Below are 27,434 nucleotides of genomic sequence, written 5' to 3'. Positions count from 1 at the left end.
GGTCAGACATTGAGGCGATCCTTATAAAATTTATTGTCGTGAATTATGTTTATAAAAAATTATTGTGCCAAATTTTATTGTGATACTAGTGTTTATAAGTGCGTTGTGGGCATTCAATTCGTTTTCAGAACGGGGACTTTGTATGGGGGCTAGGGTCAAATGAGGACCGATCATTACGAAAATCGACAGTGTTATTTATAATTATATGAAACTTAATTATACTGAGTTTTGGAAAGATAGTAGTATATTTGACGTACATACTTATGAGATAAAAGGCCCAAATCTGTAGGTCCGGTTGTATGGGGGCTAGGACAAAAATTGGTCCGATCCTTATAAAATTGAATATCGGGATTTCTATTTATGTATATAAAATTTAGTTATTTGCGACAAAAATTTAATCATGATACTAATGTTTATAAGTGAATTGTGGACGTTCAAATAATTTTCTGAAGGGGACTTTGTTTGGGTGCTAGGGTCAATTGAGGCCCGATCTTAGTAATGATCGGTAATGAATAATGAACTGACAGTGTTATTTAGGATTATATCAAACTTAGTTGTGACTATTTTTTGGAAGATAGTAGTGCATTTGACGTAGTTATGCTAAAAGGCCCAAATCGGAAGGAACGTTTATATGCTAATGCTAGGGTAAAACTTGGCCCGATCCTTAGAAAATATATTGTCGGGATTTATGTTTATATATAATTCATTATAAAAAACTATACACATGCCAAATTTCTTTGTGATACTAGTGTTTTTAAGTGAATTGTGAACATTCAAGTCATTTTTTGATGGGGCTAGGTGAAATAATGGACCGATATCAACCATTTTTAATAGCGTTCCTCCTTGAACTAAAAGAAGCGCACGTTCCAAATTTCATTAAATTATCTCTTGCAAACCGTAGAGTGCGCACTAGGTTTACATGGACGGACGGACATACGAACATAGCTTAATCGACTCAGGAAGTGATTCTGAGCCGATTGGTATACTTATTTTAGGGAGTTACAATATCAGCAAAATCGCATAATACCCACTCCACTATAGTGGTGTAGGGTATTATAAATTAAAACATAATATTTTTGAAATACCCTAAATCAATTAGTAACATATTAAACAGAGTTCTTAAAATAGATTATTTTTAAGAACAAAGACCCATGGAGACATATAAATATATATATTAATCCAGTTTAGACAAAAAGAAAACACAAAGAGAAAAATGAAATAATTAAAATAAAACAAAAAACTGGTTTTATATTAAAATAAATAATTAAATATTACAACATAATCTAAATAAAACCAGTAAGAATGTTATATTCGGCTGTGCCGAATCTTATATACCCTTTGAATTTTTTTACATTTATTATATACACTTCTTTTTACAAACGGAATGACAAACTTATATATACCCTTTTCACGAAGGTGAAGGGTATAAAAAATGCTCTCTTTTTATTTTGTCACATAGGGGTTTTAGGTCAAATGTAAGTTTTAGACAATATAAAATAACTTTAGTAGGAGTTATAACATTAAACCATAAAGATCACTGTTAGAACAATAGAACATTGCCAGGGGGAAAAAATGAAGTGGCTTTTAGTTCAAGTATTATTATTAATAATTTCAAATGAAATTTTAATTAAAGCCGAATATTATTCATCGGTACATAAAATGTCCTCTTTAATGAATGCCGAATTACAAATATTAAATAATATGGAAACATTTATAAGAAAAAATGAAATTAAATTACAGTTTTTAAAAGAGTAAGTATTCCGATGAAGTCTGTATATGGAAATTGTCTCTAAAAATTGAGCGAATTTTAGGAAACTTAAGGATTATGAAAGAGAACATGAAGAGGCTGTAGCCACAGGTCCAGTATATTTTGAGAATCCGGTAAATAAATATTTGTTAACTAAAAGACTGACCAACGATTGGGAAAGAATCGAAAATGTAATGCAATACCAAGAGGGAGAGAGTAAGTTGTTAAATGAGAAATATTTGTAATTTCTGTTGAAAATCTTTTCATTACAGACTCTCTAAAGATAATTGAAAAGCATAGTGTTGATGAGAATGAATTAGAAGGAGCCATAGATGGTCTGCTACGCTTACAGGATACCTATCGACTAAATACTACTGATATAGCTCAGGGTATATTAAAAGGCATTTCCTATAAGTAAGTTTTAGTTTTATTACTTTAGAAAAGATTTAAAAAACCATGTGTTATCATTTTAGTGTCCATTTTGACTCGCGCCATTGTTATGATATTGGTCAAAGAGCTTTAGCTACAAATCTAACTAGATTAGCTCATTCTTGGCTAAAAGAAGCTTTAAACAAATTTTCAACTGGATCAGAGATCAAACTTGAGAAACTAGATATCGAATTGGCTTTGGTTAATGCTAAATATAAAATGGGTGATGTTAGAGGTGCTAATCAATCGTATGTGGATTTGATTAATTTATATCCGGACAGTGAAAGAATAGCTAAACTTTATGCAGAATTTTCAGAGGAATCTCTTAATAAAACTTCCATTGAAGTTGATTACTCAATAGATCATGAAGTATAATTAATATCAAATGTTATAGATACATATATTACCAACCTTTTTATTTTTCAGTCTCCCCTAAAAAACTTAGATAAAGCTAGTAAATCTATATTACATAAATATGCATGTGCTGATCTTATAAGGAAAACCCCCAGTGAAGAACGTCACTTACGCTGCCGTTATATAAGCGAAACTAATCCATTTCTTCGTTTGGCTCCCATCAAAGTAGAGGAAATGAATCATGATCCCTTGTTGCTAGTATTTCATAATGTTATATCCGATAATGAAATAGAAATTGTGAAAAATTTAACTAAACACATACGTAGGGCAAGAGTTTTTAGTGAAAATAAATCAACTGTATCCGATATACGCACCAGTCAAATAACTTTTATTAAGGCACATAAACATCCTGTATTAGGCATAATCGATAGACGTGTTGAAGATATGACTAATCTTAATATGAAATATAGTGAAGATCATCAGTTTGCCAACTATGGTATTGGTGGTCATTATGGGCCTCATAGGGATTACTTTTCGCTATTACATGTGAGTATAAATTCATTTCGAAAAAAGTTACCTTTCGTATAATATCTTATTCTTTATCGTTAGATGCGTCCTGAAAAAGTTACTAAATATCATTTGGGCAATCGTATAGCCACGGTATTATTTTATGTAAAGTATTGTTTCTTTGTATTTTAGTAAGAAAACCAAATTTAAATAGTTTTTTTTTTAACTTTTAGCTAACTGATGTCGAACAAGGTGGTGGTACCGCTTTTCCTTATATGAAACAACATTTATTACCTAAAAAAGGTTCTGCTGCTTTTTGGTATAATTTACATGCCTCTGGAGTTCGTAATGAACGTACTATGCATGGCGCCTGTCCCATTATAGTGGGTTCAAAGTGGGGTAGGTTTGTTTTAAATTGCTTGAAACTTAAACTAATTATGTTATTATTTTATTTCCAGTTTTAAATCGTTGGATCCGTGAACATGATCAAAGCGATCGCAGACCATGTCTATTGTTTAATGATTCATTGTAGTTCCTATTTTAGTAATTTGTTGTTTTAAAAAAGTTTTCATTAAACAAAAAATAAATGTTTTTATTTGTGATCAAAGGGAATCCTGTAATTCCCTAAAATTTTAACAAAACTCCCAAAATTGGAATTTTAATAAATTTTTAATATATGGTCCATGTTTCATTTGGGGCTAGAAAAATACTTTAAGATAAATAAGAAACACATGAAGGTTTCCAAAACCAAAATTAATTATTTACTTTCAATACCAAACAAACTGCATTAGCTGAAAATATTTGGCCAAAATTTCAGCTCTCTAGATCATTCCATTTGGACAATATCGTGTTTTCTACAGACATATGGACGGAAATTGCTAGATCGTTTTAGAATCTTATAAGGACCTAGAATATATATACTTGTATGGGTCTTATGGGAATTACAAACTCTCCCTTTGATGACGGGTATAAAAACAGGACATATTTATCACTCTGAAATATTCTGTGTAAAAATACATTTTAAGCAAATATCCCAGAAAAAATTAGTAACCAAGAAAGACACTAAAATGCTAAAATTAACTTAAATTTTTCTAAATTTTCAAACCAAAAATCTTTAATTGATGTTTCCATGTTAAAGGTGTCCTATTTTGAGTTCCCATAGCGCCCCTGATGCATTAGATGTCTGTCAGATCAGAGGCTGGGTGTAGTTAGAAATTGGACCAATTTATCATCAAGTCTTAAGTTCTTGCGATTTGCTAAAGCTTCAATATGAATAACCCACGCACATTAAATTCGAATAAGAATTTAGTACTTTTTGGATATTCGAACGTTTAAGGGGGAAAATTGTACCTATTTTTAGAACTTTTTTATTTCCCACTATGATATTGCAACATTTCCCACTATGATATTGCAACTTTCTGGAATGATAATTAAGCACACCGGCACAAAAGACCAATATTGAATATGGGGAATTTCGTGTCAAATGAACAAACTTTAAAAATCGATGTCTTCCGATTTGGATGAAATTTGAAACTCTAAGGTTAGTACTATGGGATAGCAGGCCAGACACAAATTTTCAGCTCTATCGGTCAAGAATTGCCGGAGTCAGAGGGGGAAAAAGTTGGACATTTTGGTCATACAGGGTTTTATTTAAATGAGTGTAACTTTTCACCTATTGGTCCTAGCAAAATTTTCAAAATGGACCCCTTTTTTGCTTAAAAGAAAGCTAGAAAATTTCCTGGGAGTTTTTATCTCCCATGTAGGTAGATAAAAACTCCTATAACTTCCACACCCATTGAGATCCCATTCTAAAATTTTTACATAGCAATAACAATAATTTTTTCTATTTGTCATAAACAAATTAAGAAAATTAAAATGTCCTTTTTTAAGATATTCAAAGATAAAGGACATTTCCCACTTTATGGTCCTTGTGCCAGGACTTCATGTAAATATCAAATATCAACATCGAGTAATCGAATTCCTGTCGAACGCAACATCATTTGTTAAAGTTGGAAAGGTGGTTCCAAAGTTATTCAGTCAACCACATTTGTAATTTCGAACAAAAATACCCGACATGACCGATTTTAAAGACCAATAAAATATGAACCTTATAAGTTAAGGATCCAATTTATACGCCATAAAAACTGCAATTAAGAGTAGAATATACGTTTTGAGTTGTAACTAAATCAAAAGGGTTGAAAATTTGAAGTGGTCGAAATATCTGTGGAATACCCTATATACATTTACAATAACTGGTTACAGCCAATCTTCTATATATGTATATAAAAGAGTGGCGTTACTGACTGGCCGATTCATCATCGCACAGCCCAAACGGCTGAACCTAGAATCATGAAAGTTTAACAGTAGATGTGTTTTTGGTTATGTAGATCCACTAAGGAGGGATTTTTGGAAATTTGTACATTTAGGGGTAAAAAAGGGGAAAAACGGGTAAAACAGGTTTTCTTAATTATCTTACCTAATATTAGTGATACAAGAAAAATTTTAAATGCACCTGTGTCTACTCTTAAAATAAGCTGATGGGTGTCTGGTACTTTTTTGAAAATCGTACTTTTAAGGGGTGAAAATGTGTAACAAAAGTGATTTTGGTACCTTTTTTGGCAATTTATAACTTTTTAACTAATTAACATAATAAAATGTTTATAAATATTTTGGATACATCTCTCAAAAATTATTAGACACATGTTTCGTACCTTTTTAAAATTCAGTCCTTTTTGGGTGTAAAAGGGAGAAAACTGTATTTATGGTACTTTTTTTAACACATTAATAAACCTTTTTCGGTTTATTGAAGTATACCTATTAAATTACGGACTAACTCTGTAATATTTATTGAAACAACATTTTTGCTATTTCACTGGGTAAAAAAGTACCAATAAGGGGAAAACGGGAAATTTAATTTTATTCAAACTCTTGAGCCAATTTTTATAAAATTTTAAAAAGTAGTTTATTTACTAACACAAAATAAGCTATTGTTATATTATTTTGGAATTCGAGTAATAAGGTCTATATAGGACCAAATTCGAGTAAATTCTTTGGTACTTTTTGAAAGCACTATTTTTCTGGAACAAATGAATGCAGATTTGAATCGTTTGAGTTTTATCTGTGATATATAGATTTAAATAACGAACATTTTGTAAACTTAATTCTCGAAAAAGTATATTTCTAAACGAAAAGGGGAAAAATTTTACTCTTTTTATTAGTATTTTCCATTAAGGTAGAATTTATTCCACTTTTGGTACTTTTTCTTTCTTCAAATGATACTCTGTATGTTTTATAATATGAATTCAAATCACATGATTATTAAACATACACGGTCCTCATTGAATAAGATTCTTTAGGAGAGAACTTTTTAGTACTTTTTATCTCATAAATGAATTTTTGAATTTTCTAAAATATTCAACCGGGAACATAAATTTTAACATACATGGTCTTGACTGAATAATATTCTGTAAGTGGGTACTCTTTGATACTTTTCCATTATTCAAATGGTCAACCGGAACACATTATTGAGAGAGATTTTTGTACTTTTTCGTTTTTCCGACGGTACTTTTTGATATTTTTACGACACTGAACATATATATTGAAAATAAAATTTAAAATGTTGGGACCTTAGTGAATGAGAATCTACTGATAGGGACTTTTGGTACTTTTTCATTCATCAAATTATATTTTTTGAATTGTATATAATATTGAACACAGAAACATAAAACTTTTGATTAAATGTGGTATTTTATAGTACTTTTTTCAAATAGTACTTTCGAAATTTTCAATAATGCTAACGAATGTAACTAAAAATACAAGCTTCTTACTGAAATCGAATTTATTCATGTGATATTGAACGTAAAAAACAGAAACATTAAAAAAATTTTTAATAAATTTTAATATTCCATAAAAGTAAACAAAATTTTTTATGTATTTAATTTAAGTTAGGGTAGCGAAGCACCCAGGGTATGTTAGTATAACATAAAGTTAAACATAAAATTAAACAAAAAGTGTCTAGAAAATGGTATTATGCCTTTATGCTGAACTAATTTTGAATCGATTTTCGCCTGATTTGTATTGTAAAGTTTAAATGCTTCTATAAGTAAAATTATTTACACTTTTCCGTTTATACCACTGTATTGCAAAAATACCCAAGTAACAAATATTGAAATATATTTTAAACTCTAAGAACATTGGCCCCTGAAAGCTTAAATTGTAGATTTAAACAAACGAAAAAGCAAAATAATTAAATTCTAAAAACTTGTTTTCATTTGTTGTAATCTATTAGCCTACAGCATACAAACAGCACAAGCGAATAGAGCTTTGAACTTGAAACACTAACAAAATTTTGGGCTTTCTTTTGGCAAACACTTTTAAGGTCAAAAGATAGTTTTAGCCAACCATTAAATTAGTATGAAATAGAACATTAAAGTTTAAAGACTGATTGAGTAAAACAGTAAAACACTAAAGAAAAAGTATTAAAAAAGTATAGAAAAATGAAGTGGTTTTTAATAAAAGTATTTCTAATAATATGTAATCAAGTTCTAATAAATGGAGAATATTACTCCTCTGCTTACAAAATGTCCACTCTAATGGATGCTGAATTAAAAATTTTAGATAATATGGAAATATTTATAAGAAAAAATGAAAATAAATTGAAATTTTTAAAAGAGTAAGTTTTGATTTCGGTGGAAAAGTTTTACTGCATATTAAAAAATTTATTCTTTTAAAAGGAAACTTTCAGAATATGAAAAAGAGCGTGAAGAGGCTTTAGCCACGGGTCCGGTATACTTTCAAAATCCCGTAAATAAATTTTTGTTAACTAAAAGACTGACCAATGATTGGGACAGAATTGAAAACATTATGAAATACAAAGAGGGAGAGAGTAAGTTAAAAGCTTAATTATAAAGCTGTTAAATATTGAAAAATTTCAAAATTTTTGCAGAGATTTTGAAAAGAATTGAAAAGCATAGTATAGAAAATTCCGAATATGATGGAGGCATTGATGGTTTATTAAGATTACAGGATGCTTATAGATTAAATACTTCCGATATAGCTCAAGGTATACTGCAAGGTGTGCAGTATGAGTAAGTTTATTATATGTTTTCAATATAAATTTTTAAATTAAAATCTTTATATCGTTTCTAGTGTCCATTTCGAATCACGCCATTGCTACGACATCGGTCAAAGAGCTTTAGCTACCGATTTCCTTAGATTAGCTTATTCTTGGTTAAATGAAGCTTTAAAAAGATTTTCAGCCGACTCTGAAGCTGAAAGTAAAAATGAGTTGTCTTTTACAAAATTGGAAAAATTAGATATTGAATTGGCTTTGGTTAATGCTAAATATAAATTGGGTGATGTTAGAGGTGCTAATCAATCGTATGTGGATTTGATTAATTTATATCCTGCTAGTGAAAGAGTAGCTAAACTTTATGCCGAATTTTCTGAGGAATCTGCCGATAAAGCTTCATTTGAAGTGGATTATACCATTGATCATGATGTGAGTAAAATTAAACTACTTTTTCAAATACGTTTTCCTAACCCTTCTGGTTTCTCTAGCCACCTGTTGAAGATCTCGAAACAGCCAGTCGATCGCTGTTATACAAATATACTTGCGCCAATCTCTTACAACAAACTCCCACTGAAGAACGTGAATTACGTTGTGGTTATATGACTGAAACTCATCCTTTCTTACTTTTGGCTCCCCTTAAAGTTGAGGAAATGAATCATGATCCCCTGTTAGTTATATTCCATGACGTCATATCCGATAAGGAAATTGCGGTAGTAAAAAATTTAACTACAGCTATTCAAAGAGCCACAGTAATGGGGGCAAATAGTTCTGAAGTGTCCACCGTTCGTACAAGTCAATTTACTTTTCTACCCGTTACAGCCCATCCAGTATTAGGCATTATCGATCGGCGAGTCGAAGATATGACCAATTTAAATATGAAATATAGTGAAGATCATCAGTTTGCCAATTATGGTATTGGTGGACATTATGCTGAACATCATGATTACTTCTTTCCAACTCATGTAAGTTATGGCTACTCAAAATGTAATTTCTATTTGAAATAATTTGCCTTATTTTCAGATGACAAAAGAAAGATTGAGTAATTTTGAAATGGGCAATCGCATAGCTACAGTATTATTTTATGTAAAGTATTTTATTTCATTACAGATTTGACTACAAATTATTAATCTTAAAATAAAATATTTCTTTAATAAATTTTCAGCTTAGTGATGTAGAACAGGGTGGTGGCACCGCCTTTCCTTTAATGAAACGTCATTTATTACCCCAAAAAGGTGCTGCTGCTTTTTGGTTTAATTTGCATGAATCTGGAGCCGGGGATGAACGTACTTTACATGGTGCCTGTCCCATTATAGTGGGTTCTAAATGGGGTGAGTTTGTTTGTTCGTTTATTTGTAAAACAATTGAATTTATGTGAAATTTATTCTTTTATTTTCAGTTCAAAATCGTTGGATACGTGTACATGATCAAAGTGATCGTCGACCTTGCTCATTATATGATGATTCTCTGTAATTTGATTGTATTTGTCTTTAAATCTGTATTTCTTAATATATGACATATTATATTTATTTATTACAATAAAATGTTTTTTATTTTAAACTAGCTATACCCAGTGTGCTCCGCTACCCTTAAAACGATATAATTGAAAAACCTTTAAAATTTTATATTCACTTTAGTTTGCTGTTGTAAGTTCAGCCATTTGTGCCAAATGTTTTTCAATTTATTTTTCACATGGATGTCAATGTTGTTCATGCAAAATTTTGGGGATTCTAATAGGTTTCCAGATATAAGAATTTTTGTATTTAATTCATATAGGGGTGCCACGCCCCTCATTGATAGTCCGTTCATTTTATTTCCAAAAATTCAAATTTATTTTAAAGTTGTTGGTGCAAAATTTTAGGCATATAAATATAATGGTTTCTTAGATATACTTTATCCGTCAATTTATTTTTCACATGGATGTCAATGTTGTTCATGCATAATTTTGGGGATTCTAATAGGTTTCCAGATATAAGAAATTTTTTATATATAGTATATGGGTGCCACGCACCTCATTGATTGTCCGTCCATTTTATTTCCAAAAGTTCGAATGGATTTCAGAGTTGTTGGTGCAAAATTTTAGCAATATAAATATAATAGTTTCTTAGATATACCATTTTTATACCCTCCACAACCATCAGTGGGGATAGAGGGTATATATAAGTTTGTCGTTCCGTGTGTCTGAGTCGATTTAGCCATGCCGTCTGTCCGTCTGTCTGTGTAAAACACGCTCACGTTAAAACTAAGCAGAGGAAATCAACCAAATTCACCCAAAATATTTATTATTATCCTAAGTAGTTTGGTATTGAAAATCAGCAAAATCGGTTGACAACGTAAAAAGTTATGAGTAAAAATTTCAGACTACCTCGAAAAAAATTACGTTTTTTTCATAATTCTCTTGAAGTTTTCTCAGAAACTAGCAAAGATATTTTGATGAATTTTGTCACACATTATTTTTTCAGGGCAGTGATCAATTATATTCAAAATCTTTGCAATCGATCCAATATTTCCCATAGCCCCCATACAAAGGTATATATTCCCGGAAATTAGTATATCGTTAATAACTCCCTCAAATATATCGGTATCAACACAAAATTTTGTACATGTAAATATAATATGAACAGAAATCATACTATCAACGTAGATCTCAGTCGGTCCACAATTGATCATAGCTCCCATATAAGGTCCACTTCCGAAAATCACCTAAACGCACATATTTCATTGATGAATAAAGCTATTGTGATAAAATTCGAGTTGGATATGTTTTGTGTACATACAAATCATTCTACCAAATTTTTTACGGATCGGTCCATTATTAGTCATAGCTCCCATATAAAGCCCACTTCCGAAAATCACTTAAAAGCACATATTTCAATGTCAAGTAAAGCTATCTTGACAAAATTCGACACAAATATGTTTTGCCTAAACATGAATAACACTACGAAATTTCTTCCGGATAGGCCTATAATTGGTCATAGATCCCATATAAGGTCCACTTCCGAAAATCACTTAAACGCATATATTTCATTGAATTCTAAAGCTATAGGGGTAAAATACGACTTGAATAAGTTTTGTGTACATATGAATCATTCTACCACTTTTTTCTCGGATCGGTCCATTATTGGTCAAAGCTTCTATATAAGGTCCACTTCTGAGAGTCACTTAAACACACATATTTCATTGTCAAATAAAGTTAATTTGAGAAAATTCGACACAAATATGTTTTGTCTTTGCATAAATCACTCTACGAAATTTTTTGCGGATAGGCATATAAAACATTGTACCAAATTTTTTCTGGATCGGTCCATATTTGGTAATAGGTCCACTTCAAAAAATCCCTTAAACGCACATATTTAATTATCAAATAAAGATATCTTGATAAAATATGATTTGTGCACATATGAATCACTCTGCGAAATTTTTCCGGATAGACCCTTAATTGCTCATAGCTCCTATATAAAGTCCACTTCCTAAAGTCACCTAAACGCACATATTTCATTGATTAATAAAGCTATTGGAGTAAAATTAGACTTGATCTTTTTCTGCATAAAAATCATTATACGAAATTGTTTCCTGATCAGTCCATAATTGGTCACAACTCCCTTATTCTGTGTATAGATACATCATTCTATTAAAATTTTTTCGAACTGGCGTATTAATATACATTTTTCTAAACCTAATCAAAATTAGTTCGACAAAAATTTTGGCAAGTTATCTAAAAATTAGATATATAGATGGATTTCAATAAAAAGTAGTTTGCTTGTGGAGGGTATTTAAGATTCGGCAAAGCCGAATATAGCTGCGACAAAACATGAGAACTCTGACAGATATTTCAATTTAACATTTTCTTTATATTAGAGGTGTCCCGCCCACTATTGCCTGTTGGCCCATTTTCTTCTCAAATCTTCATGTAGATGTCAAAGTTACCCATACAAAATTTGAAGACTCTAGCTGTTGCATTTTCTGAGATAATGCATTGCTCCAAGCCAACTTAAAACTTCGAAATAAAAGATATCTTATAGATACTTCCAGACATACAGAAAGACATTGTTAAAATATCAAGAAAATCGGTTCAGCCGCTTAGTCTTCCTTAGACATCTAATGGAGCGTCATCTCTGGATTTCAAGATTTTTCATTCAAAACAGTTGCATGCGACTATAACATGCTCCGAGGGGATGTCCGACTACACAAATGGTTTTGATTTTCTATTCATACTTATCGATAAACTTATATAAGTACCACATGACCCTCACTTCGCGTCATTTATGAAAAACATGTTTGATGAATAGTGACTGTTAATGAGATTGTCAGAACGTGTTTTTAATACTCGGCCATTGCATTCCCACTTATCCGCAATATTTAATTTTCAAATCCTTTCAGCCGTTTTTGTTTTATCCCTCGATAACACAGGCCGACAAATTTTTAACCCAGACAATGACAAATGATAAAAACTGTATATTTCGACCTTTATTTTACAAAAAGATATATTATATATTCCAATTTTTAACATTTTTTCCTATAAAAATACTTTTTGAATTGTTTAAAAATCTCCTGTAATCAAAGCTCTAAAAGAATTCATTCCCTAATTCTTTTTTTGAAATTGGGTTATATTTTAAAGAATTAACAATTCTTCAAACTCATTCCCTTTGATTTAATTCCTAGAACTAATTCTTATAGCTTTCAATGTAGTTGAATTAATTCTCTAATGAATTAATTCCTATAGAATGTTAAATTTCTTTCTGAATGAATTAATTTTGTTTGCATTCAATCTATTACAAATTAAATTAAAATAAATTTCAATAATTCCTATTGATTTTTAAATTCCCTCTGAATGATATAAATTTTGTTTGAATTCAATCTATTACAAATTGAATTTAAAAATTTTTCAACAATTCAATTTGAAATAGATTGAATGAAAGTATTGTTTTATAATTCAAAAGCATTCTGTATATTAAAAATGGAATAAATTAATTTTTTTTCTTTCATTCAATTTGTAATAGAAGGAATTAAACAAATATGAATGATCATTCAATTGAATTCATTCCTATAAAGAATGAATTCCTTTAGGAATTTATTCAATGGAATATAAAGCCAAGGAATTCAGCTTTAGAATTTAAATTCAAAGAGTGATTTTAAAGAATGGTACATTCAAAAATTTAAAGCCGAATTAAAAATATAAGGGAATTAATTCCAAATCGAATTCATTCTTTCCAAGCTTTGCCTGTAATTGCTGATATATCATCTGTTGAAGTTGACAGTCGGACAGCCATCCTTTAATCGAATCAGAAAGTGATTTGGTGTCGATTGTAACATTCTCAGGTACATGTGGATCCAATATTATAAACAATATTTACAACGCATAACACTCTCCACGCTATAATAGTGTAGGGTGTAAATACCATTAATAAACCATGAATATATCTAAAACCATGAGTTTTTAAGTTATATGTAAAGACATCTCGAATAAGAAAGATATCCCAGATGTAAAGTCTCTATTTTAAAGTTGACAGAATGGACTTTCAGATGACATATAACATTTTTTAAAAAAAAATTTTATATTTTCAAACTTCAGGACACGGTATCTCAAATTCCAGATGTGATAGAGAAAATCTGAGATCTACGTAATCAAACTAGATTTCTGTTATTACAAAAAAACTTATGCTACGTTTCCTGGCATTTCAGTATTAATTGTAGGAATATGATTAAAATGATTAAGCGATTTAACTCTTTTATGTAATAAAATCTTATAAAATTATATTTATAAATGTTTTTCTGATTTGTCCATTCATAACACTGTATTGTAAAAATTTCAAATAAATATATTCCAGAACACACACTCACAGTTAAGATCAGTGTTCTAAATGTTATTTCATTAGGAACATTGGCCTCTAAATATGCTTAAAAAATCAAAAATTAATTAAATTCAAAAGACTTGTTTTTTTTGTTTGGCTTTGATGGAATTATATTTTGCTTACAGCAAAATACCAGCTGATAAAGCTTTAAACTTGAGCTACCAACTATTTAAAATGAACTTTCTTTTGCAAAAAATTAACAAGTCAAAACACAGTTTTTGCCATAAACAAAAATTAGTCAATGATAGAACATTCAACTTTAAACACTGATTTAGGAAATACAAAAAAAAAAACGAACATAATAAAAATTATAAAAAAATGAAAAGCTTGGTTTTAATATTTTTCAATCTTATATTAATAAATGGAGAATATTATTCCTCGGTGCATAAAATGTCCACTCTAATGGATAGTGAATTAAAAATTTTGAATAACATGGAAATATTTATAAGAAAAAATGAAAATAAATTACAGTTTTTAAAGGAGTAAGTACATTAAAAACTTTAAAGAAAGTTAATAAATAACGAACTTTATATTGTAGAAAACTTGTGGAATATGAAAGAGAACATGAAGAGGCTTTAGCCTCAGGTCCAGTATATTTTGAGAATCCGGTTAATAAATATTTGTTAACCAAAAGATTAACAAACGATTGGGAGACAATCGAAAATGTAATGCAACATCAGGAGGGAGTGAGTAAGTTTTAAAAAGCTCTTAAAAGTTTGAAGTAAAAAGTTATAAATTTAAACAAATTTTTATTTTTACAGAAACTTTGAAAAGAATTGCAAAACATAGTATTGATATAACCGAATATGAGGGAGGTATTGATGGTTTATTAAGATTACAGGATGCTTATAGATTGAATACTTCCGATATAGCTCAGGGTATATTGCAAGGTGTACAATATGAGTAAGTTTTTTATTATAAGTTTTCAATAGAATTTGTTTAATCCAAATTTTACTTTTAGTCTTCATTTCGAATCACGTCATTGTTATGATATTGGTCAAAGAGCTTTAGCTACCGATTTCTTTAGATTAGCTTATTCTTGGTTAAAGGAAGCTTTAAAAAGATTTTCGACAGACTCTGATGCTGATAATAAAAGTGATTTATCTTTTACAAAATTGGAAAAATTAGATATAGAATTGGCTTTGGTTAATGCTAAATATAAATTGGGAGATGTGAGCGGTGCTAATCAATCGTATGTGGATTTGATTAATTTATATCCAGCTAGTGAAAGAGTAGCTAAACTTTATGCCAAATTTTCAGAGGAATCTGCCAATAAAGCTTCCATAGAAGTGGATTATTCCATTGATCATGAAGTATATAGAAATAAACAGGGTTATTATAAATAAAATTTAAAATTCTTCTTTCTTTAGCCTCCCATAGAAGATCTTGCCGCTGCCGGTCAAACTCGTTTGTATAAATATACTTGTGCTGATCTGATAAAACAAACTCCCACAGAAGAGCGGGATTTACGTTGTGGTTATATGACCGAAACTCATCCTTTCTTAATATTAGCTCCCCTCAAAGTGGAAGAAATGAATCATGATCCTTTGTTAGTAGTATTTCATGATGTCATTTCCGATAAAGAAATAGAAACAGTAAAAAATTTAACCTCTGCCATTCGAAGAGCAACCGTTATGGGTACAAATAGTTCCATAGTATCTAATGTGCGTACCAGCCAATTTACTTTTGTACCCGTTAGCAAACATCCAGTATTAAAAGTGATCGATCGACGGGTCGAAGACATGACAAATTTAGATATGAAATACAGTGAACATCATCAATTTGCTAACTATGGTATTGGTGGTCATTATGGTGAACATCATGATTATTTCGTTGAAGATCATGTAAGTAGAGTTAATATAAATGCAATAATTTATTTCGAAAATAAAATATTTACAACTCCAGATGAAACCTGATAGAGTGAGCAATTTTGAAATGGGCAATCGTATAGCCACGGTATTATTTTATGTAAAGTATTGTTTTTATTTTTTTTTAAATTTTGTTGCTATTTATATAATTTTATAACAATTTATAGCTTAGTGATGTAGAACAGGGTGGTGGTACCGCCTTTCCTTATTTAAAGCGTCATTTATTACCCAAGAAGGGGGCTGCTGCTTTTTGGTTTAATTTACATGCTTCTGGCGTGGGCGATCAACGTACTTTACATGCTGCCTGTCCTATTATAGTGGGTTCTAAATGGGGTAAGTTTGTGTTTAGAGATTTGTGTTTTTAATTTGATTTGATTTTCTTTTGTTTTATTATATTTTCTAGTTCAAAATCGTTGGATACGTATACATGATCAAAGTGATCGCCGTCCTTGTTTGTTATATGATGATTCTGTGTTCTAAGATTTTATGTTTTTTTTTATTGAAATTTTTAATTTGACTGTAATTATGAATCTTTAAAATTTAAAGTTTAAATATAAATAAAACAATTTAATTTATTTAAAAAAATATTTTTTATGGTTTCCCTATCAACGTATCTTTTCAAATCAATTTGTACAAATAAATGTATATACATATGGGGAATTTCATGTCAAGTGACCCAACTCAAAAACCAATAGGTGAAAAGTTGCACTCATTTGAATAAAACCCTGTATGACCAAAATATCCAAATTTGACCCCCTATGACTCCGGAATTTCTTGACCGATCCTAATCGGAAGTCATCGATTTTTAAAGTTGGGTCACTTGACACGAAATTCCCCATATGTATGAGTGTGAATTTTGGTATCATAACCTGGCTTTTTCTATGTTAACTATTTAATTCATAAGGGAGATTCCAATACCCCTTAATGAAAGTCCGCTCATTTTCCCCCAAATGTTGACATGAATGTTAAAGTTCTTCGTGCTAAATTTTCATGCTTCTAACATCAATAGTTTTCCAGATAAAGGAATTTTTGTATTTAATCTATATGGGAGGTGCCATGCCCTCTATTTCTACTACGCCCAGTTTTTTTCACATTAGGGTGATATTTGGAATAGGGCTTAAGTCTGTAATTGGCGTTTCTGAAGCGGACTTTATATGGGGGTGGGTTCAATTATGGACCGATCATCATAAAATTTGGTAGATAAATATTGGGTCTTTATGTCGAATTTTTAATACAGTTATGACTATTAAAGCTGTTTTTCGGGGGGCCACTTGTATGGGGGATATGCGAAAACGTCGAGAGATATTGCCGATTTTCAATATCAAACAAACCTTTCCTATAGGAAATTTTAGGGTAAAATTAGAACCCTCTAGCTCTTTCCGTTCGGACTCTATCGTGTTTTCAACAGACAGACGGACGGGCATGGCTAGATCGTCTTTAAATTTAATAAGGACCCAGAATATATACATTTCGATGTGTTACAAACTGAATGATAAAAACAATATCTTTTTTGATGGTGGGTATAAAAAGTACCAATATTACAATAAAAAAATACCAAAGAGTCCCTTTTTATACCCACCATCAAAAAAGATGGGGGGTATATTGTTTTTGTCATTCCGTTTGTAACACATTGAAATATTCAATAATACCCATAAAAGTATATATATTCTGGGTTCTTATTAGATTCTAAGGCGATCTAGCCATGTCCGTCCGTCTGTCTGTCTGTTGAAAACACGATAGAGATGCAGTTCGTTTGGTATTGAAAATGGGCAATATCGGTCCACGATTTCGCCTAGCCCCCATATGGTCCCTTCAGAAAATGACTTTAACGCTCATAACTGTGGCCTCCGGTAGGTTAGTGTTCTAGTCTGGTAGACCGGAGGTGGTGGGTTCGATTCCCACCTGAGGCACTGGTTAAGGAGCGCACAACAGGCCCGATAGAGGCCTAGGTGTATTTCTTCGGATTTGATGTATATACATCTTCCTTTCAAACTAACTAACTAACTAACGCTCATAACTGACTAAAAGAAGCACCTAAAGCGATGAAATTCAACATAAACATATTTTATAGGAACCTTAATATCATTGTAAAATTTTATAAGGATCGGTCCATAATTGACCCTATCCCCCATATAAGCTCCCCTTCAGAAAATTACTTTAACGCTTATAACTGACTAAAAGAAGCATTTATAGCGATGAAATTAGACATGAACCTATTTTATAAAAACGTTAATTGCTTTGTAAAATTTTATAAGGATCGGTCGGATCGGATTTGACCCTACCCCCCATATAAGATCCCCTTCAGAAAATGACTTCAACGCTCATAACTGTCCAAAAGAAGCATCTATATCGATGAAATTCGACATGAACATATTTTATAGGAACCTTAATAGCATTGTAAAATTTTATAAGGATCGGTCCATAACTGACCCTATCCCCCATAAAAGGTTCCCTTCAGAAAATTACTTTAACGCTCATAACTGTCCAAAAGAAGCATCTATAGCTATGAAATTCGACATAAATATATTTTCTAGGAACCTAAATCGCTTTGTAAAATTTTATAAGGATAGGTCCATAATTGACCCTACCCCCATATAAGGTCCCCTTCAGAAAATTACTTTAACGCTCATAACTGTCCAAAAGAAGCATCTATATCGATGAAATTCGACATGAACATATTTTATAGGAACCTTAATATCATTGTAAAATTTTATAAGGATCGGTCCATAACTGACCCTATCCCCCATAAAAGGTTCCCTTCAGAAAATTACTTTAACGCTCATAACTGTCCAAAAGAAGCATCTATAGCTATGAAATTCGACATAAATATATTTTCTAGGAACCTTAATATCATTGTAAAATTTTATAAGGATCGGACCATAACTGACCCTATCCCCCATATAAGGTTCCCTTCAGAAAATTACTTTAACGCTCATAACTGTCCAAAAGAAGCATCTATAGCGATGAAATTCGGCCTAAATATATTTTCTAGGAACCTTAATATCATTGTAAAATTTTATAAGGATCGGACCATAACTGACCCTATCCCCCATATAAGGTTCCCTTCAGAAAATTACTTTAACGCTCATAACTGTCCAAAAGAAGCATCTATAGCGATGAAATTCGACATAAATATATTTTCTAGGAACCTAAATCGCTTTGTAAAATTTTATAAGGATAGGTCCATAATTGACCCTACCCCCAAATAAGGTCCCCTTCAGAAAATTACTTTAACGCTCATAACTGTCCAAAAGAAGCATCTATAGCGATGAAATTCAACATGAACAAATTTCTCTACCAAATTTTAGGAGGATCAGTCCATAATTGATCCTATCGATATACATAATATGTATGATGGTAAAGTTATACATAGATGTAATGAATGAGAATATTGTTTTGATAATAACAAAAGCATCGATTCTTAAATATCAAAGTTTATTTATAAGGAAGCATTCCTTTTCGGCAATGTTTTGATGGTGGGCATACAAGATTCGGCACAGCCGAATATAACACTCTTACTTGTTAGATTTTAATTCATATTTAATAGTATGTTGCTAAATTCAATGTTATAGAAATTCAGCCACTGGAATTTGTATCACAAAGTCGCCTTCTGATTCTTCCCATTTAAGTATTCGGATTAGAAGTTATGTAATTATTTCCCTCACTTTATTTATTCTATATCACTGTGCGATGCTCTATATATAAATTCTTACAGAAAATTTTTCCAAATGCAGATCAAAATAAACAACAACAAAAAATAATAAAAATTATATAAAATTTAATTTAATTCAAAAAACTTGTTTCTATCAGTTGTAATATATTGCCCACCAAAACAAATTCAAAAAAAGCTTTCAATTCTAACTATTTGAAGCTTTCTTTACACAAAATATTCTCTTACAGATCAACAAAAAATTAGTTCACGCTAGATCATTAAACCTTAAAGTTAGTTTGCTTAAGAAAACAAATCAAAAAAAAAGTTAAACAATATGAAGTGGTTGTTAATAAAAGTGATTTTAATCACATGTAATCAAATTCTAATAAATGCTGAATATTACTCTTCTGTGCACAAAATGTCCACTCTAATGGATACTGAATTAAAATTTTTGGATAATATGGAAATCTTTATAAAGAAAAATGAAAATAAATTGGAATTTTTAAAAGAGTAAGTAAAAGTTTTTTAACAACAATTTAAAAACTGTTAAGGAAGATGTTACTTTATATTTCAGAAAACTTGCGGAATATGAAAGAGAACATGAGGAATTTGTAGCCAAAGGTCCAGAATATTTGGAAAATCCTTTAAGTAAATATTTATTAATTAAAAGAATAACCAGCCAATGGGAGGGCATCGATAATGTAATGCAATATAAAGAGGGCGAGAGTAAGTTTACTACTAGCTCAGTTTAAGCTAAAAAAGCTTTAATATATTAAAGTTTTTTTGCAGAAACTTTAAAGAAAATTAAAAAGCGTAATATTCAGATTTCCGAATATGAGGGTGGCATTGATGGTTTGTTGAGGTTACAAGATATTTATAGATTAAATACCTCCGATATAGCTCGGGGCATATTGCAAGGTGTACAATATGAGTAAGTTGGCTATTAACTACAATTTTGTTAAATAATATTAAATAATTTGCCTTATTAAGTTTTCAATTGGAAACACGTATTTGTTACGATATCGGTCAAAGAGCTTTAGCTACCGATTTCTTTAGATTAGCCTATTCTTGGTTAAAAGAAGCTTTAAAAAGGTTCCCGAAGGCGTCTGAAACTGAGTATAAAAATGAGTTTTCTTTTACCAAATTGGAAAGACTAGATATTGAATTGGCTTTAGCTAATGCTAAATATAAATTGGGTGATGTTAGAGGTGCTAATCAATCATATGTGGATTTGATTAATTTATATCCTGCTAATGAAAGAATAGCTAAACTTTATGCAGAATTTTCAAAAGAATCTGCCGATAAAGCTTCAATTGAAGTGGATTATACTATAGATCATGAGGTAAATAAAAAAAGCTTTAAATATCTTCAACGATTTATTAACCGCTTCCATTTTAATTTACATTTAGCCTCTGGTAAAAAATCTCGCTTCTGCTAGTCAATCGCTACTATACAAATACACCTGTGCCAATATTTTGAAAAAAACACCCACCGAAGAACGTGATTTACGTTGTAGCTATATTACTGAAACTCATCCGTTTCTAATTTTGGCTCCCATTAAAGTGGAAGAAATGAATCATTATCCGCTTTTATTAGTATTTCACGATATTATATCCGATAGGGAAATAGCGATAGTAAAAAATCTCACATCCGCCATTCAAAGAGCAACTGTAATGGGTACAAATAGTTCCGTAGTATCTAATGTACGCACTAGCCAATTTACTTTTGTTTCGGTTAAAAGACATCCAGTACTAAGGGTAATTGATCAACGTGTTGAAGATATGACCAATCTTAATATGAAATATAGTGAAGATCATCAATTTGCTAACTACGGTATTGGCGGACATTATGGTGAACATCATGATTTCTTTTATGAAGCCTTTGTAAGTTTGGGAAATAACAAATTTATAAAATATTCGTTTTAATACAAGTGTTCCTATCTTCTTTACAGTTGACTCCCGAAAGAGTGAGTCTGTTTGAAATGGGCAATCGCATAGCCACGGTATTAATTTATGTAAAGTATTGTTTCTTTAACTTTATTAAATTAAAAATTTTATATTTCAAATATTTCTTCAATACATTGTTTTAGCTTAGTGATGTAGAACAGGGTGGTGGTACCGCCTTTCCCTATATGAAAAGTCACTTATTGCCCAAGAAGGGAGCTGCTGCCTTTTGGTATAATTTACATGCTTCTGGTGTTGGTGATAAACGTACTTTACATGGTGCTTGTCCCATTATAGTGGGTTCTAAGTGGGGTAGGTTTTTTTTATTGTTAATGGTCTGACATTATAATTTGATTTGTATGTATTATGTATTTTCTAGTTCAAAATCGTTGGATACGTGAAAATGATCAAAGTGATCGACATCCTTGTTTGTTATATGATGATTCTTTGTAATACTATTTAATGTTTTATATTTTAGTTAAGATTTAAATTGTAAACTGGAGGCGTGATTATGGCCATTGATATTGATTGTAAAGTTTGATATTGATATCGTTACCATAATTTTCCTTCTAGATCCTTAAATACATATATAAATTAAAGTTTTTACTGTCTTTGTTTTGTGGGGTTATATGGATGTTTTTAACAAGTCAAAACGATTAAGTCCCTTTAATAAAAACTAGGGAAAATTTGATATAAAGGATATGTTGTTCTAATCTTAAAAACCATTTAAAAAAGAGGACTTAAAAGGACTGGCTTTTGATAAAAAAATCAAGAATCAAATTATGACTTAACAAATTTCATATATTAGTAGCAAATTACTAATAATTACACCAGAAAAATATCTTAACACTATTTAGTAATTAGTCATTACAAGGAGCTTTCGCCAATACGTCATATGGTGCTATAGAGCATGCATTACGAAGAAAAGGCGTTCCAGCTGTCTTAAGAAACTGGATACTCGAATTGCTGACATCCAGTGTCATTGAATTTGATCTATGTGGAAGATCGAGGACCATATGGGATACCAGAGGCTGTCCTCAGGGAGGAGCACTATCGCCACTACTATGGACACTGGTTATCGATAGTCGACTTGAAAAACTCAATGACTTATGGTTACGTACATATGGTTACGCAGACGATCTTGTCATATCCGTGACGTAACGATATCGGAGCGGATACAAGAAGTAATCAATCTAACATCCAAGTGGTGTCAAGAGAGAGGGCTTACTACTTATCAATCCCTCAAAAACCATCCCGGTACTATTTACAAGGCGCAGTCTCTAAAACTCTTTCAGCCAACACTAAACAGTTCAACGATTAAGTTTTCCGAAGAAGTTAAATACCTAGGGATCATTCTTGACAAGGCCCTTAATTAGAATTCGCATATATCCAGTACTATAAATAAAACCACCAGAGCATTATATGCCTGTCAAAGGCTGTTTGGTAGTACATGGTGTCTCAAGCTGAAAATGATTTTCTGGATATTTGATACTTTAGTTTGGTGGCGTTAGGAGAAGAACTAAGGGATTACGAATTTTTATAATGTTGGATAGCCAAGCATCGCTCAAAGCCTTATTGTCGGGTCGGGTGTTGTAATGGATTGCTTGACTTCACTCACTGAGTTAGGTAAATACAACAAACTGACCTTGTGTTGGGTACCTGGCCATGAGGGTCACTCTGGCAATAAAAGGGCAGACTGCCTAGCAAAAAGGAGCGCTCGTCACCAACTAAACGGCCCTGAGCCCTTCTTTGGCATTCCCCGATTATTTTATTTTTATTTATTTATTTATTCAATAGTTTTTTAAGCCCTTAAGGGCCAATAAACCGGTACAACATATATGGCATACAATTTAAGATCTTAAAGATAAATATTTTATATATGTATTTAATTTAAAACTTCAAAACAAATATGAAAGAAAAGAAGAAAATAAAAATTAAATTAAAACCCCCCTATTGCACAAATGTTAAAGGTCAAACACAAATACAGTATTCAAATATTTGGGCATCAAAAGATAGCAGTCAAAAATAATAGTTGTAATAAATTTATAAATTTGTCATTGCAACATTCTTAAACTTTTTTATGGAATATGAAAATTTTCTGTCAGCATACGGTATTGTAGAGTTCCATAGGCCAATAGATCTGACAACAAATGACCTCTTCATAATCAACGTATTATAACGCGGAGGAACTAATGCATGTGTTCGTGAAGACGTACCAATTTGAAACAAATTTCTCAAGTAAGGCGGACAGCCCGTTTTCATGATTTTATATAGTTGAAGTAACAATCTTATATTAACAAAACCTTGAAAATTACAGCCAAAGAGTGATATAACGTAAGATGTAATTCTCGTTCGATATCTAAGAACATATATATACCTAACTATTCTGTTAAAGCAATGTTCTAATTTATCCATGTTGTGTTGGGATGTACCACTATAAACTTCTATTGCGTAGAGAAAAGTAGGTAAACATACAGAAAAAACTAACTGCTTTTTCACATTTAAAGGTAAGTAGCAACCTAATGAATAAAATTTTCTCAATGTAAAAGATATGGACGCTATAATGTGATTAATATGGACCCCAAAATCTAATTTATTATCCAAGTATATACCAAGAGTTTTGAAAGAAGATACGAATTGTATAGGGTTATCTCCCAAATAAAGTTTAATATTTAATTGAATATTATTTGAAAATAATATAACGCGACTTTTTGTCGGATTGAGGCTTAAATAATTTAAATCTGACCATTCCATGATGCGCTTTAAATCCCTGTTAACATTTACCGTCAAATAATCAACACCACGTCCATTGTCACATGCAACCAACTGTATGTCATCAGCATAGGCATAACATGTACAGAAATGTATTTGCGAAAAGATATCATTAACGTACATCATGAAAAGCAATGGTCCTAATACAGAGCCTTGAGGTATACCTCTAAAAATTTCCAAAATTGTAGACACTCTTCCTTCAACCTCCGTAAATTGTCTACGATCAGTAAGAAAAGATCTAATTAATTTACAAGCAGTATTATCAAATTTAAATGAATTTAATAACTTTGTTATTAACATAGAATGACTTATGGAGTCAAACGCTCTGGAATAATCCAAAAATATTGCTAAAGATTCAAATTTCATATCCATATTATGTCGTAAAGCTTCTACAACTCCTAAAGTAAGTCCTGTGGTATTATAGTTTTCCCTATATCCCGATTGGAAAGTGCTTAACAATCCCTTTTCTCCTAGGTACTCCTGAATTTGATTCCTCAATAAAATCTCCAAGATTTTTGAACAGCAGGAAAGTATACTTATCGGCCGAAAGTCAGTTGCCAATCTTGGGGATTTAATCTTGGGAACCGGCACTATTCTTCCAATTTTCCAAATGCTTGGAAATTCAGATGTGGTTATTATTTTGTTAAAAATAAAAATTAAAGGCTTTGCTATAACAGGAAAAATCAATTTCAAATATTTAATAGGGATGCCATCATATCCTACAGCATTAGTTTTAATACTATTCATGGCATTATATACTTCCAATTCATCCACTGTTCTAAAGGAAAACCCCATATTAGATGAAAAAATAACATCCCAACATCCTTCATCAACAATGGGAGGTAGTATTGAATTACAATTAAATTCCTCAACATTCACTTGATTCATACTTGATTCAGATTTACTTGCAATAGCCCCTTCAGATCTTAATCTATTCCAGAACTGTGTTTGATTGCAATTAGAAAAGAAGTTGATACTTGCATTTCTCCGATATCTCCTTATTAAACTTTTAAGTCTGTTCCGATTAATTCGGTATATGTTTCGATTATATTCACAATTATCTTCCCTGAGGGCACGGAAAGCCAGATTACGCTTTGAGCGAGCAATTTTAATTTCATTGGTATCCATCCATTTATCATAACGCGGCCTTCTTGCTCTCCTCAAGGGAACATTCTGTTCAAAATTTTCAAGTATAACTGAATTAAGAAAAGCTATTTGATCATCTACCAAATACCTGTTATATAAGTAAGAAAAATTTACTGATCGCAATTGTTGCAAACACCGTTCTAAGTTTAAAGATCTATAGTCCCGAAAAAAATAATTCGGGAAATTTCTTTCAATTCTGACATTATAAGAGATAGAAATTAATGAATGTCCTGAGTTTAAAACTGGCATTTGATACTGCATTTTCGTATGTACCAAATCAGGCTCCGACACCATAAAATAGTCAATTAATGTAGAACAAGAAAGGTTATCAGTGAAATGTGTTGGTAAACAATTATGTATATTATGTATAATCCTGCTCTTATACAGAAATCTCTAACTATTTGACTTTTTGTTGTATCAAACAAATTTGTATTGAAATCGCCCATTAAAATTAGATTTGGAAAACGCGAAGCTACATCACCCAGATAATCTTCAGCATGCCTAAAGTTACCCTGTGGCAAATAAACTATACCAACCACTATTTTATCAGTACCTCCAAGACTCACCTCAACAAATAGACTCTCAATTTGTCCGAATTTGAATTTGTCCGAGATGTAAAGACACACGCCACCTCCCCTAGACCAAAGTCTATCGTTTCTGAAAATTTGATATCCACTTAATGATATTGTATCATCAGATATATAATCTTTGTACCATGTTTCACTTACACCGATAACATCATATAAACTATTCTCTAATAAATTCTTCATTTCTTCGTATTTTATAGAATTTGATCTTGGTACCAAGCTCTGAGCATTAAGATGACACACATTAAAAAAATCACTGGTTAAATTATTTTCTAAATGACTACTATCAATCAACGGACCCAAATTATCTGAAATCATAATTATATTTGACTACCCTTAACATTTGTGCATTTGATGTATTTATTCCCAATATCATTTTATAAAAAAATTTTAAATTCATTACCAAAAGTAACTAACTTACAGCTATATGCGAACTACTTTAATAATGTTCAAATTAACAAAGATCAAAATAAAAAGAACAAACAAAAATTTAAATTTTAATAATACAATGTAAAAGAAAAATATAAAAAGAGTGTTAAAAAAATGCAATATGTAATCCAAAAACAAATATTTGATAATTCGATGAATATGAGTTTGTGTGTTGATAACATATTAAGAGAAAAATAAATTATTAAACTATAAATTATAGAGACTCAAAAAAAACTCCAAAAGATAGATTAAAATGAGTTAATTTAAAGTCACTGTAATATTGAAATATCAAAAAAAAGCAAAATATTAAACAGATATAAAGGAAAAAATACTTATTTGCAGTCTGTTTTGTACATATGTATGTATTTGTCCAATTCACAATTGCTGCCACACTGTTACCATTGTTTTGTTTTTGTTACGAAAACAAAATATCAATAAAAACAATACGCCATACAACTATACAACGATATGACTCCAATTACGAATTGAACAATTACGTATATTGCATCTTTTCCTCGTTTTTATGTCTTTCGTTTTACACTCATTTCTTCTATATCTCATTTTACTTATGTTAGACGAATTTAATAAGGTGATAGCATTTCATTTATAATTTAAGTTTCATATTATCATTAATAACAACAATTTAGGAAAAAAGGAACAACAAAAAAAAAATAAAAATAAAAAAAATCATGCATTTAAATATTCGCCTTGTTTTATTCGTTAAATTCTTTGTTGAAAGAAGTAGAAGTAAATGAAATAAAAAATAGTTCAAAAGCAAAAATATATAAAAATTACTAATATGAAAAAGAAAAATATTTAAATTAAAACCAAGATTTATAAATAATAAGAATTAATTTAAATTTGTTTTGTAATATAATTTTTTAATAATCAAGGAAAATAATGATTTTTTTTAATACCTAAAACTTGAGCTATTTCTTTTGTTCACCAATGGTCCCTTCACCAGCTTTATTTTGTGGAGTATCATCGCCTTCAAAAAATTCTCTTTAGACATTCCCGTATACAATTTAATAACATATTCCGAATCACCTTCATCCTCCCTTCCATCATGAAAGTAAAATT

General features: G+C 30.7%; 4 protein-coding genes across 4 annotated transcripts; all 4 read left to right on the top strand.

Annotated features, from left to right (window-relative positions):
* Window positions 1–1,513: 1,513 nt before the first annotated feature.
* On the top strand, window positions 1,514–3,621 carry LOC119603948 (prolyl 4-hydroxylase subunit alpha-2-like). The gene is made up of 8 exons (XM_037956250.1): window positions 1,514–1,751; window positions 1,812–1,963; window positions 2,020–2,161; window positions 2,221–2,545; window positions 2,603–3,076; window positions 3,140–3,202; window positions 3,271–3,436; window positions 3,496–3,621. Exons 1-8 carry the CDS (start codon window positions 1,573–1,575, stop codon window positions 3,567–3,569), a joined length of 1,575 nt encoding a protein of 524 aa, XP_037812178.1. The 5' UTR covers window positions 1,514–1,572; the 3' UTR covers window positions 3,570–3,621.
* A 3,841-nt stretch (window positions 3,622–7,462) lies between these two features.
* LOC119603935 (prolyl 4-hydroxylase subunit alpha-2-like) lies at window positions 7,463–9,592 on the top strand. The gene is made up of 8 exons (XM_037956234.1): window positions 7,463–7,709; window positions 7,771–7,922; window positions 7,983–8,124; window positions 8,186–8,537; window positions 8,597–9,070; window positions 9,129–9,191; window positions 9,271–9,436; window positions 9,505–9,592. The coding sequence occupies exons 1-8, from the start codon at window positions 7,534–7,536 to the stop codon at window positions 9,576–9,578; spliced, it is 1,599 nt and encodes a 532-aa protein (XP_037812162.1). The 5' UTR covers window positions 7,463–7,533; the 3' UTR covers window positions 9,579–9,592.
* A 4,611-nt stretch (window positions 9,593–14,203) lies between these two features.
* On the top strand, window positions 14,204–16,287 carry LOC119603940 (prolyl 4-hydroxylase subunit alpha-1-like). The gene is made up of 7 exons (XM_037956242.1): window positions 14,204–14,439; window positions 14,496–14,647; window positions 14,719–14,860; window positions 14,919–15,270; window positions 15,328–15,801; window positions 15,863–15,925; window positions 15,993–16,287. Exons 1-7 carry the CDS (start codon window positions 14,276–14,278, stop codon window positions 16,188–16,190), a joined length of 1,545 nt encoding a protein of 514 aa, XP_037812170.1. The 5' UTR covers window positions 14,204–14,275; the 3' UTR covers window positions 16,191–16,287.
* Window positions 16,288–19,771: 3,484 nt separating this feature from the next.
* On the top strand, window positions 19,772–21,937 carry LOC119603941 (prolyl 4-hydroxylase subunit alpha-1-like). Its single transcript, XM_037956243.1, has 8 exons — window positions 19,772–19,987; window positions 20,052–20,203; window positions 20,267–20,408; window positions 20,468–20,819; window positions 20,887–21,360; window positions 21,429–21,491; window positions 21,567–21,732; window positions 21,800–21,937. Exons 1-8 carry the CDS (start codon window positions 19,812–19,814, stop codon window positions 21,871–21,873), a joined length of 1,599 nt encoding a protein of 532 aa, XP_037812171.1. The 5' UTR covers window positions 19,772–19,811; the 3' UTR covers window positions 21,874–21,937.
* Window positions 21,938–27,434: the final 5,497 nt, after the last annotated feature.

Source organism: Lucilia sericata, unplaced genomic scaffold, assembly GCF_015586225.1.
Source record: "Lucilia sericata isolate MDLA Ls3-8-SP2 unplaced genomic scaffold, ASM1558622v1 Contig000348F_arrow, whole genome shotgun sequence".
Lineage (NCBI taxonomy): Eukaryota > Metazoa > Arthropoda > Insecta > Diptera > Calliphoridae > Lucilia > Lucilia sericata.
This window is presented reverse-complemented; position numbering and strand designations above follow the sequence as displayed.

What these genes read in the sequence shown, in the direction of transcription:
- LOC119603941 (XM_037956243.1), top strand. Translation starts at nt 19,812, where the DNA reads ATGAAGTGGTTGTTAATAAAAGTGATTTTAATCACATGTAATCAAATT. An exon ending in GCAATATAAAGAGGGCGAGA is followed by an intron (nt 20,204 to 20,266) that starts GTAAGTTTACTA and finishes GTTTTTTTGCAG; the next exon opens with AAACTTTAAAGAAAATTAAA. An exon ending in ATTATACTATAGATCATGAG is followed by an intron (nt 20,820 to 20,886) that starts GTAAATAAAAAA and finishes ATTTACATTTAG; the next exon opens with CCTCTGGTAAAAAATCTCGC.
- LOC119603935 (XM_037956234.1), top strand. Translation starts at nt 7,534, where the DNA reads ATGAAGTGGTTTTTAATAAAAGTATTTCTAATAATATGTAATCAAGTT. An exon ending in GAAATACAAAGAGGGAGAGA is followed by an intron (nt 7,923 to 7,982) that starts GTAAGTTAAAAG and finishes AAATTTTTGCAG; the next exon opens with AGATTTTGAAAAGAATTGAA. An exon ending in TAGCTACAGTATTATTTTAT is followed by an intron (nt 9,192 to 9,270) that starts GTAAAGTATTTT and finishes ATAAATTTTCAG; the next exon opens with CTTAGTGATGTAGAACAGGG.
- LOC119603940 (XM_037956242.1), top strand. Translation starts at nt 14,276, where the DNA reads ATGAAAAGCTTGGTTTTAATATTTTTCAATCTTATATTAATAAATGGA. An exon ending in GCAACATCAGGAGGGAGTGA is followed by an intron (nt 14,648 to 14,718) that starts GTAAGTTTTAAA and finishes TTATTTTTACAG; the next exon opens with AAACTTTGAAAAGAATTGCA. An exon ending in TTGCAAGGTGTACAATATGA is followed by an intron (nt 14,861 to 14,918) that starts GTAAGTTTTTTA and finishes TTTTACTTTTAG; the next exon opens with TCTTCATTTCGAATCACGTC.
- LOC119603948 (XM_037956250.1), top strand. Translation starts at nt 1,573, where the DNA reads ATGAAGTGGCTTTTAGTTCAAGTATTATTATTAATAATTTCAAATGAA. An exon ending in TTAAAAGGCATTTCCTATAA is followed by an intron (nt 2,162 to 2,220) that starts GTAAGTTTTAGT and finishes TTATCATTTTAG; the next exon opens with TGTCCATTTTGACTCGCGCC. An exon ending in ATTACTCAATAGATCATGAA is followed by an intron (nt 2,546 to 2,602) that starts GTATAATTAATA and finishes TTTATTTTTCAG; the next exon opens with TCTCCCCTAAAAAACTTAGA.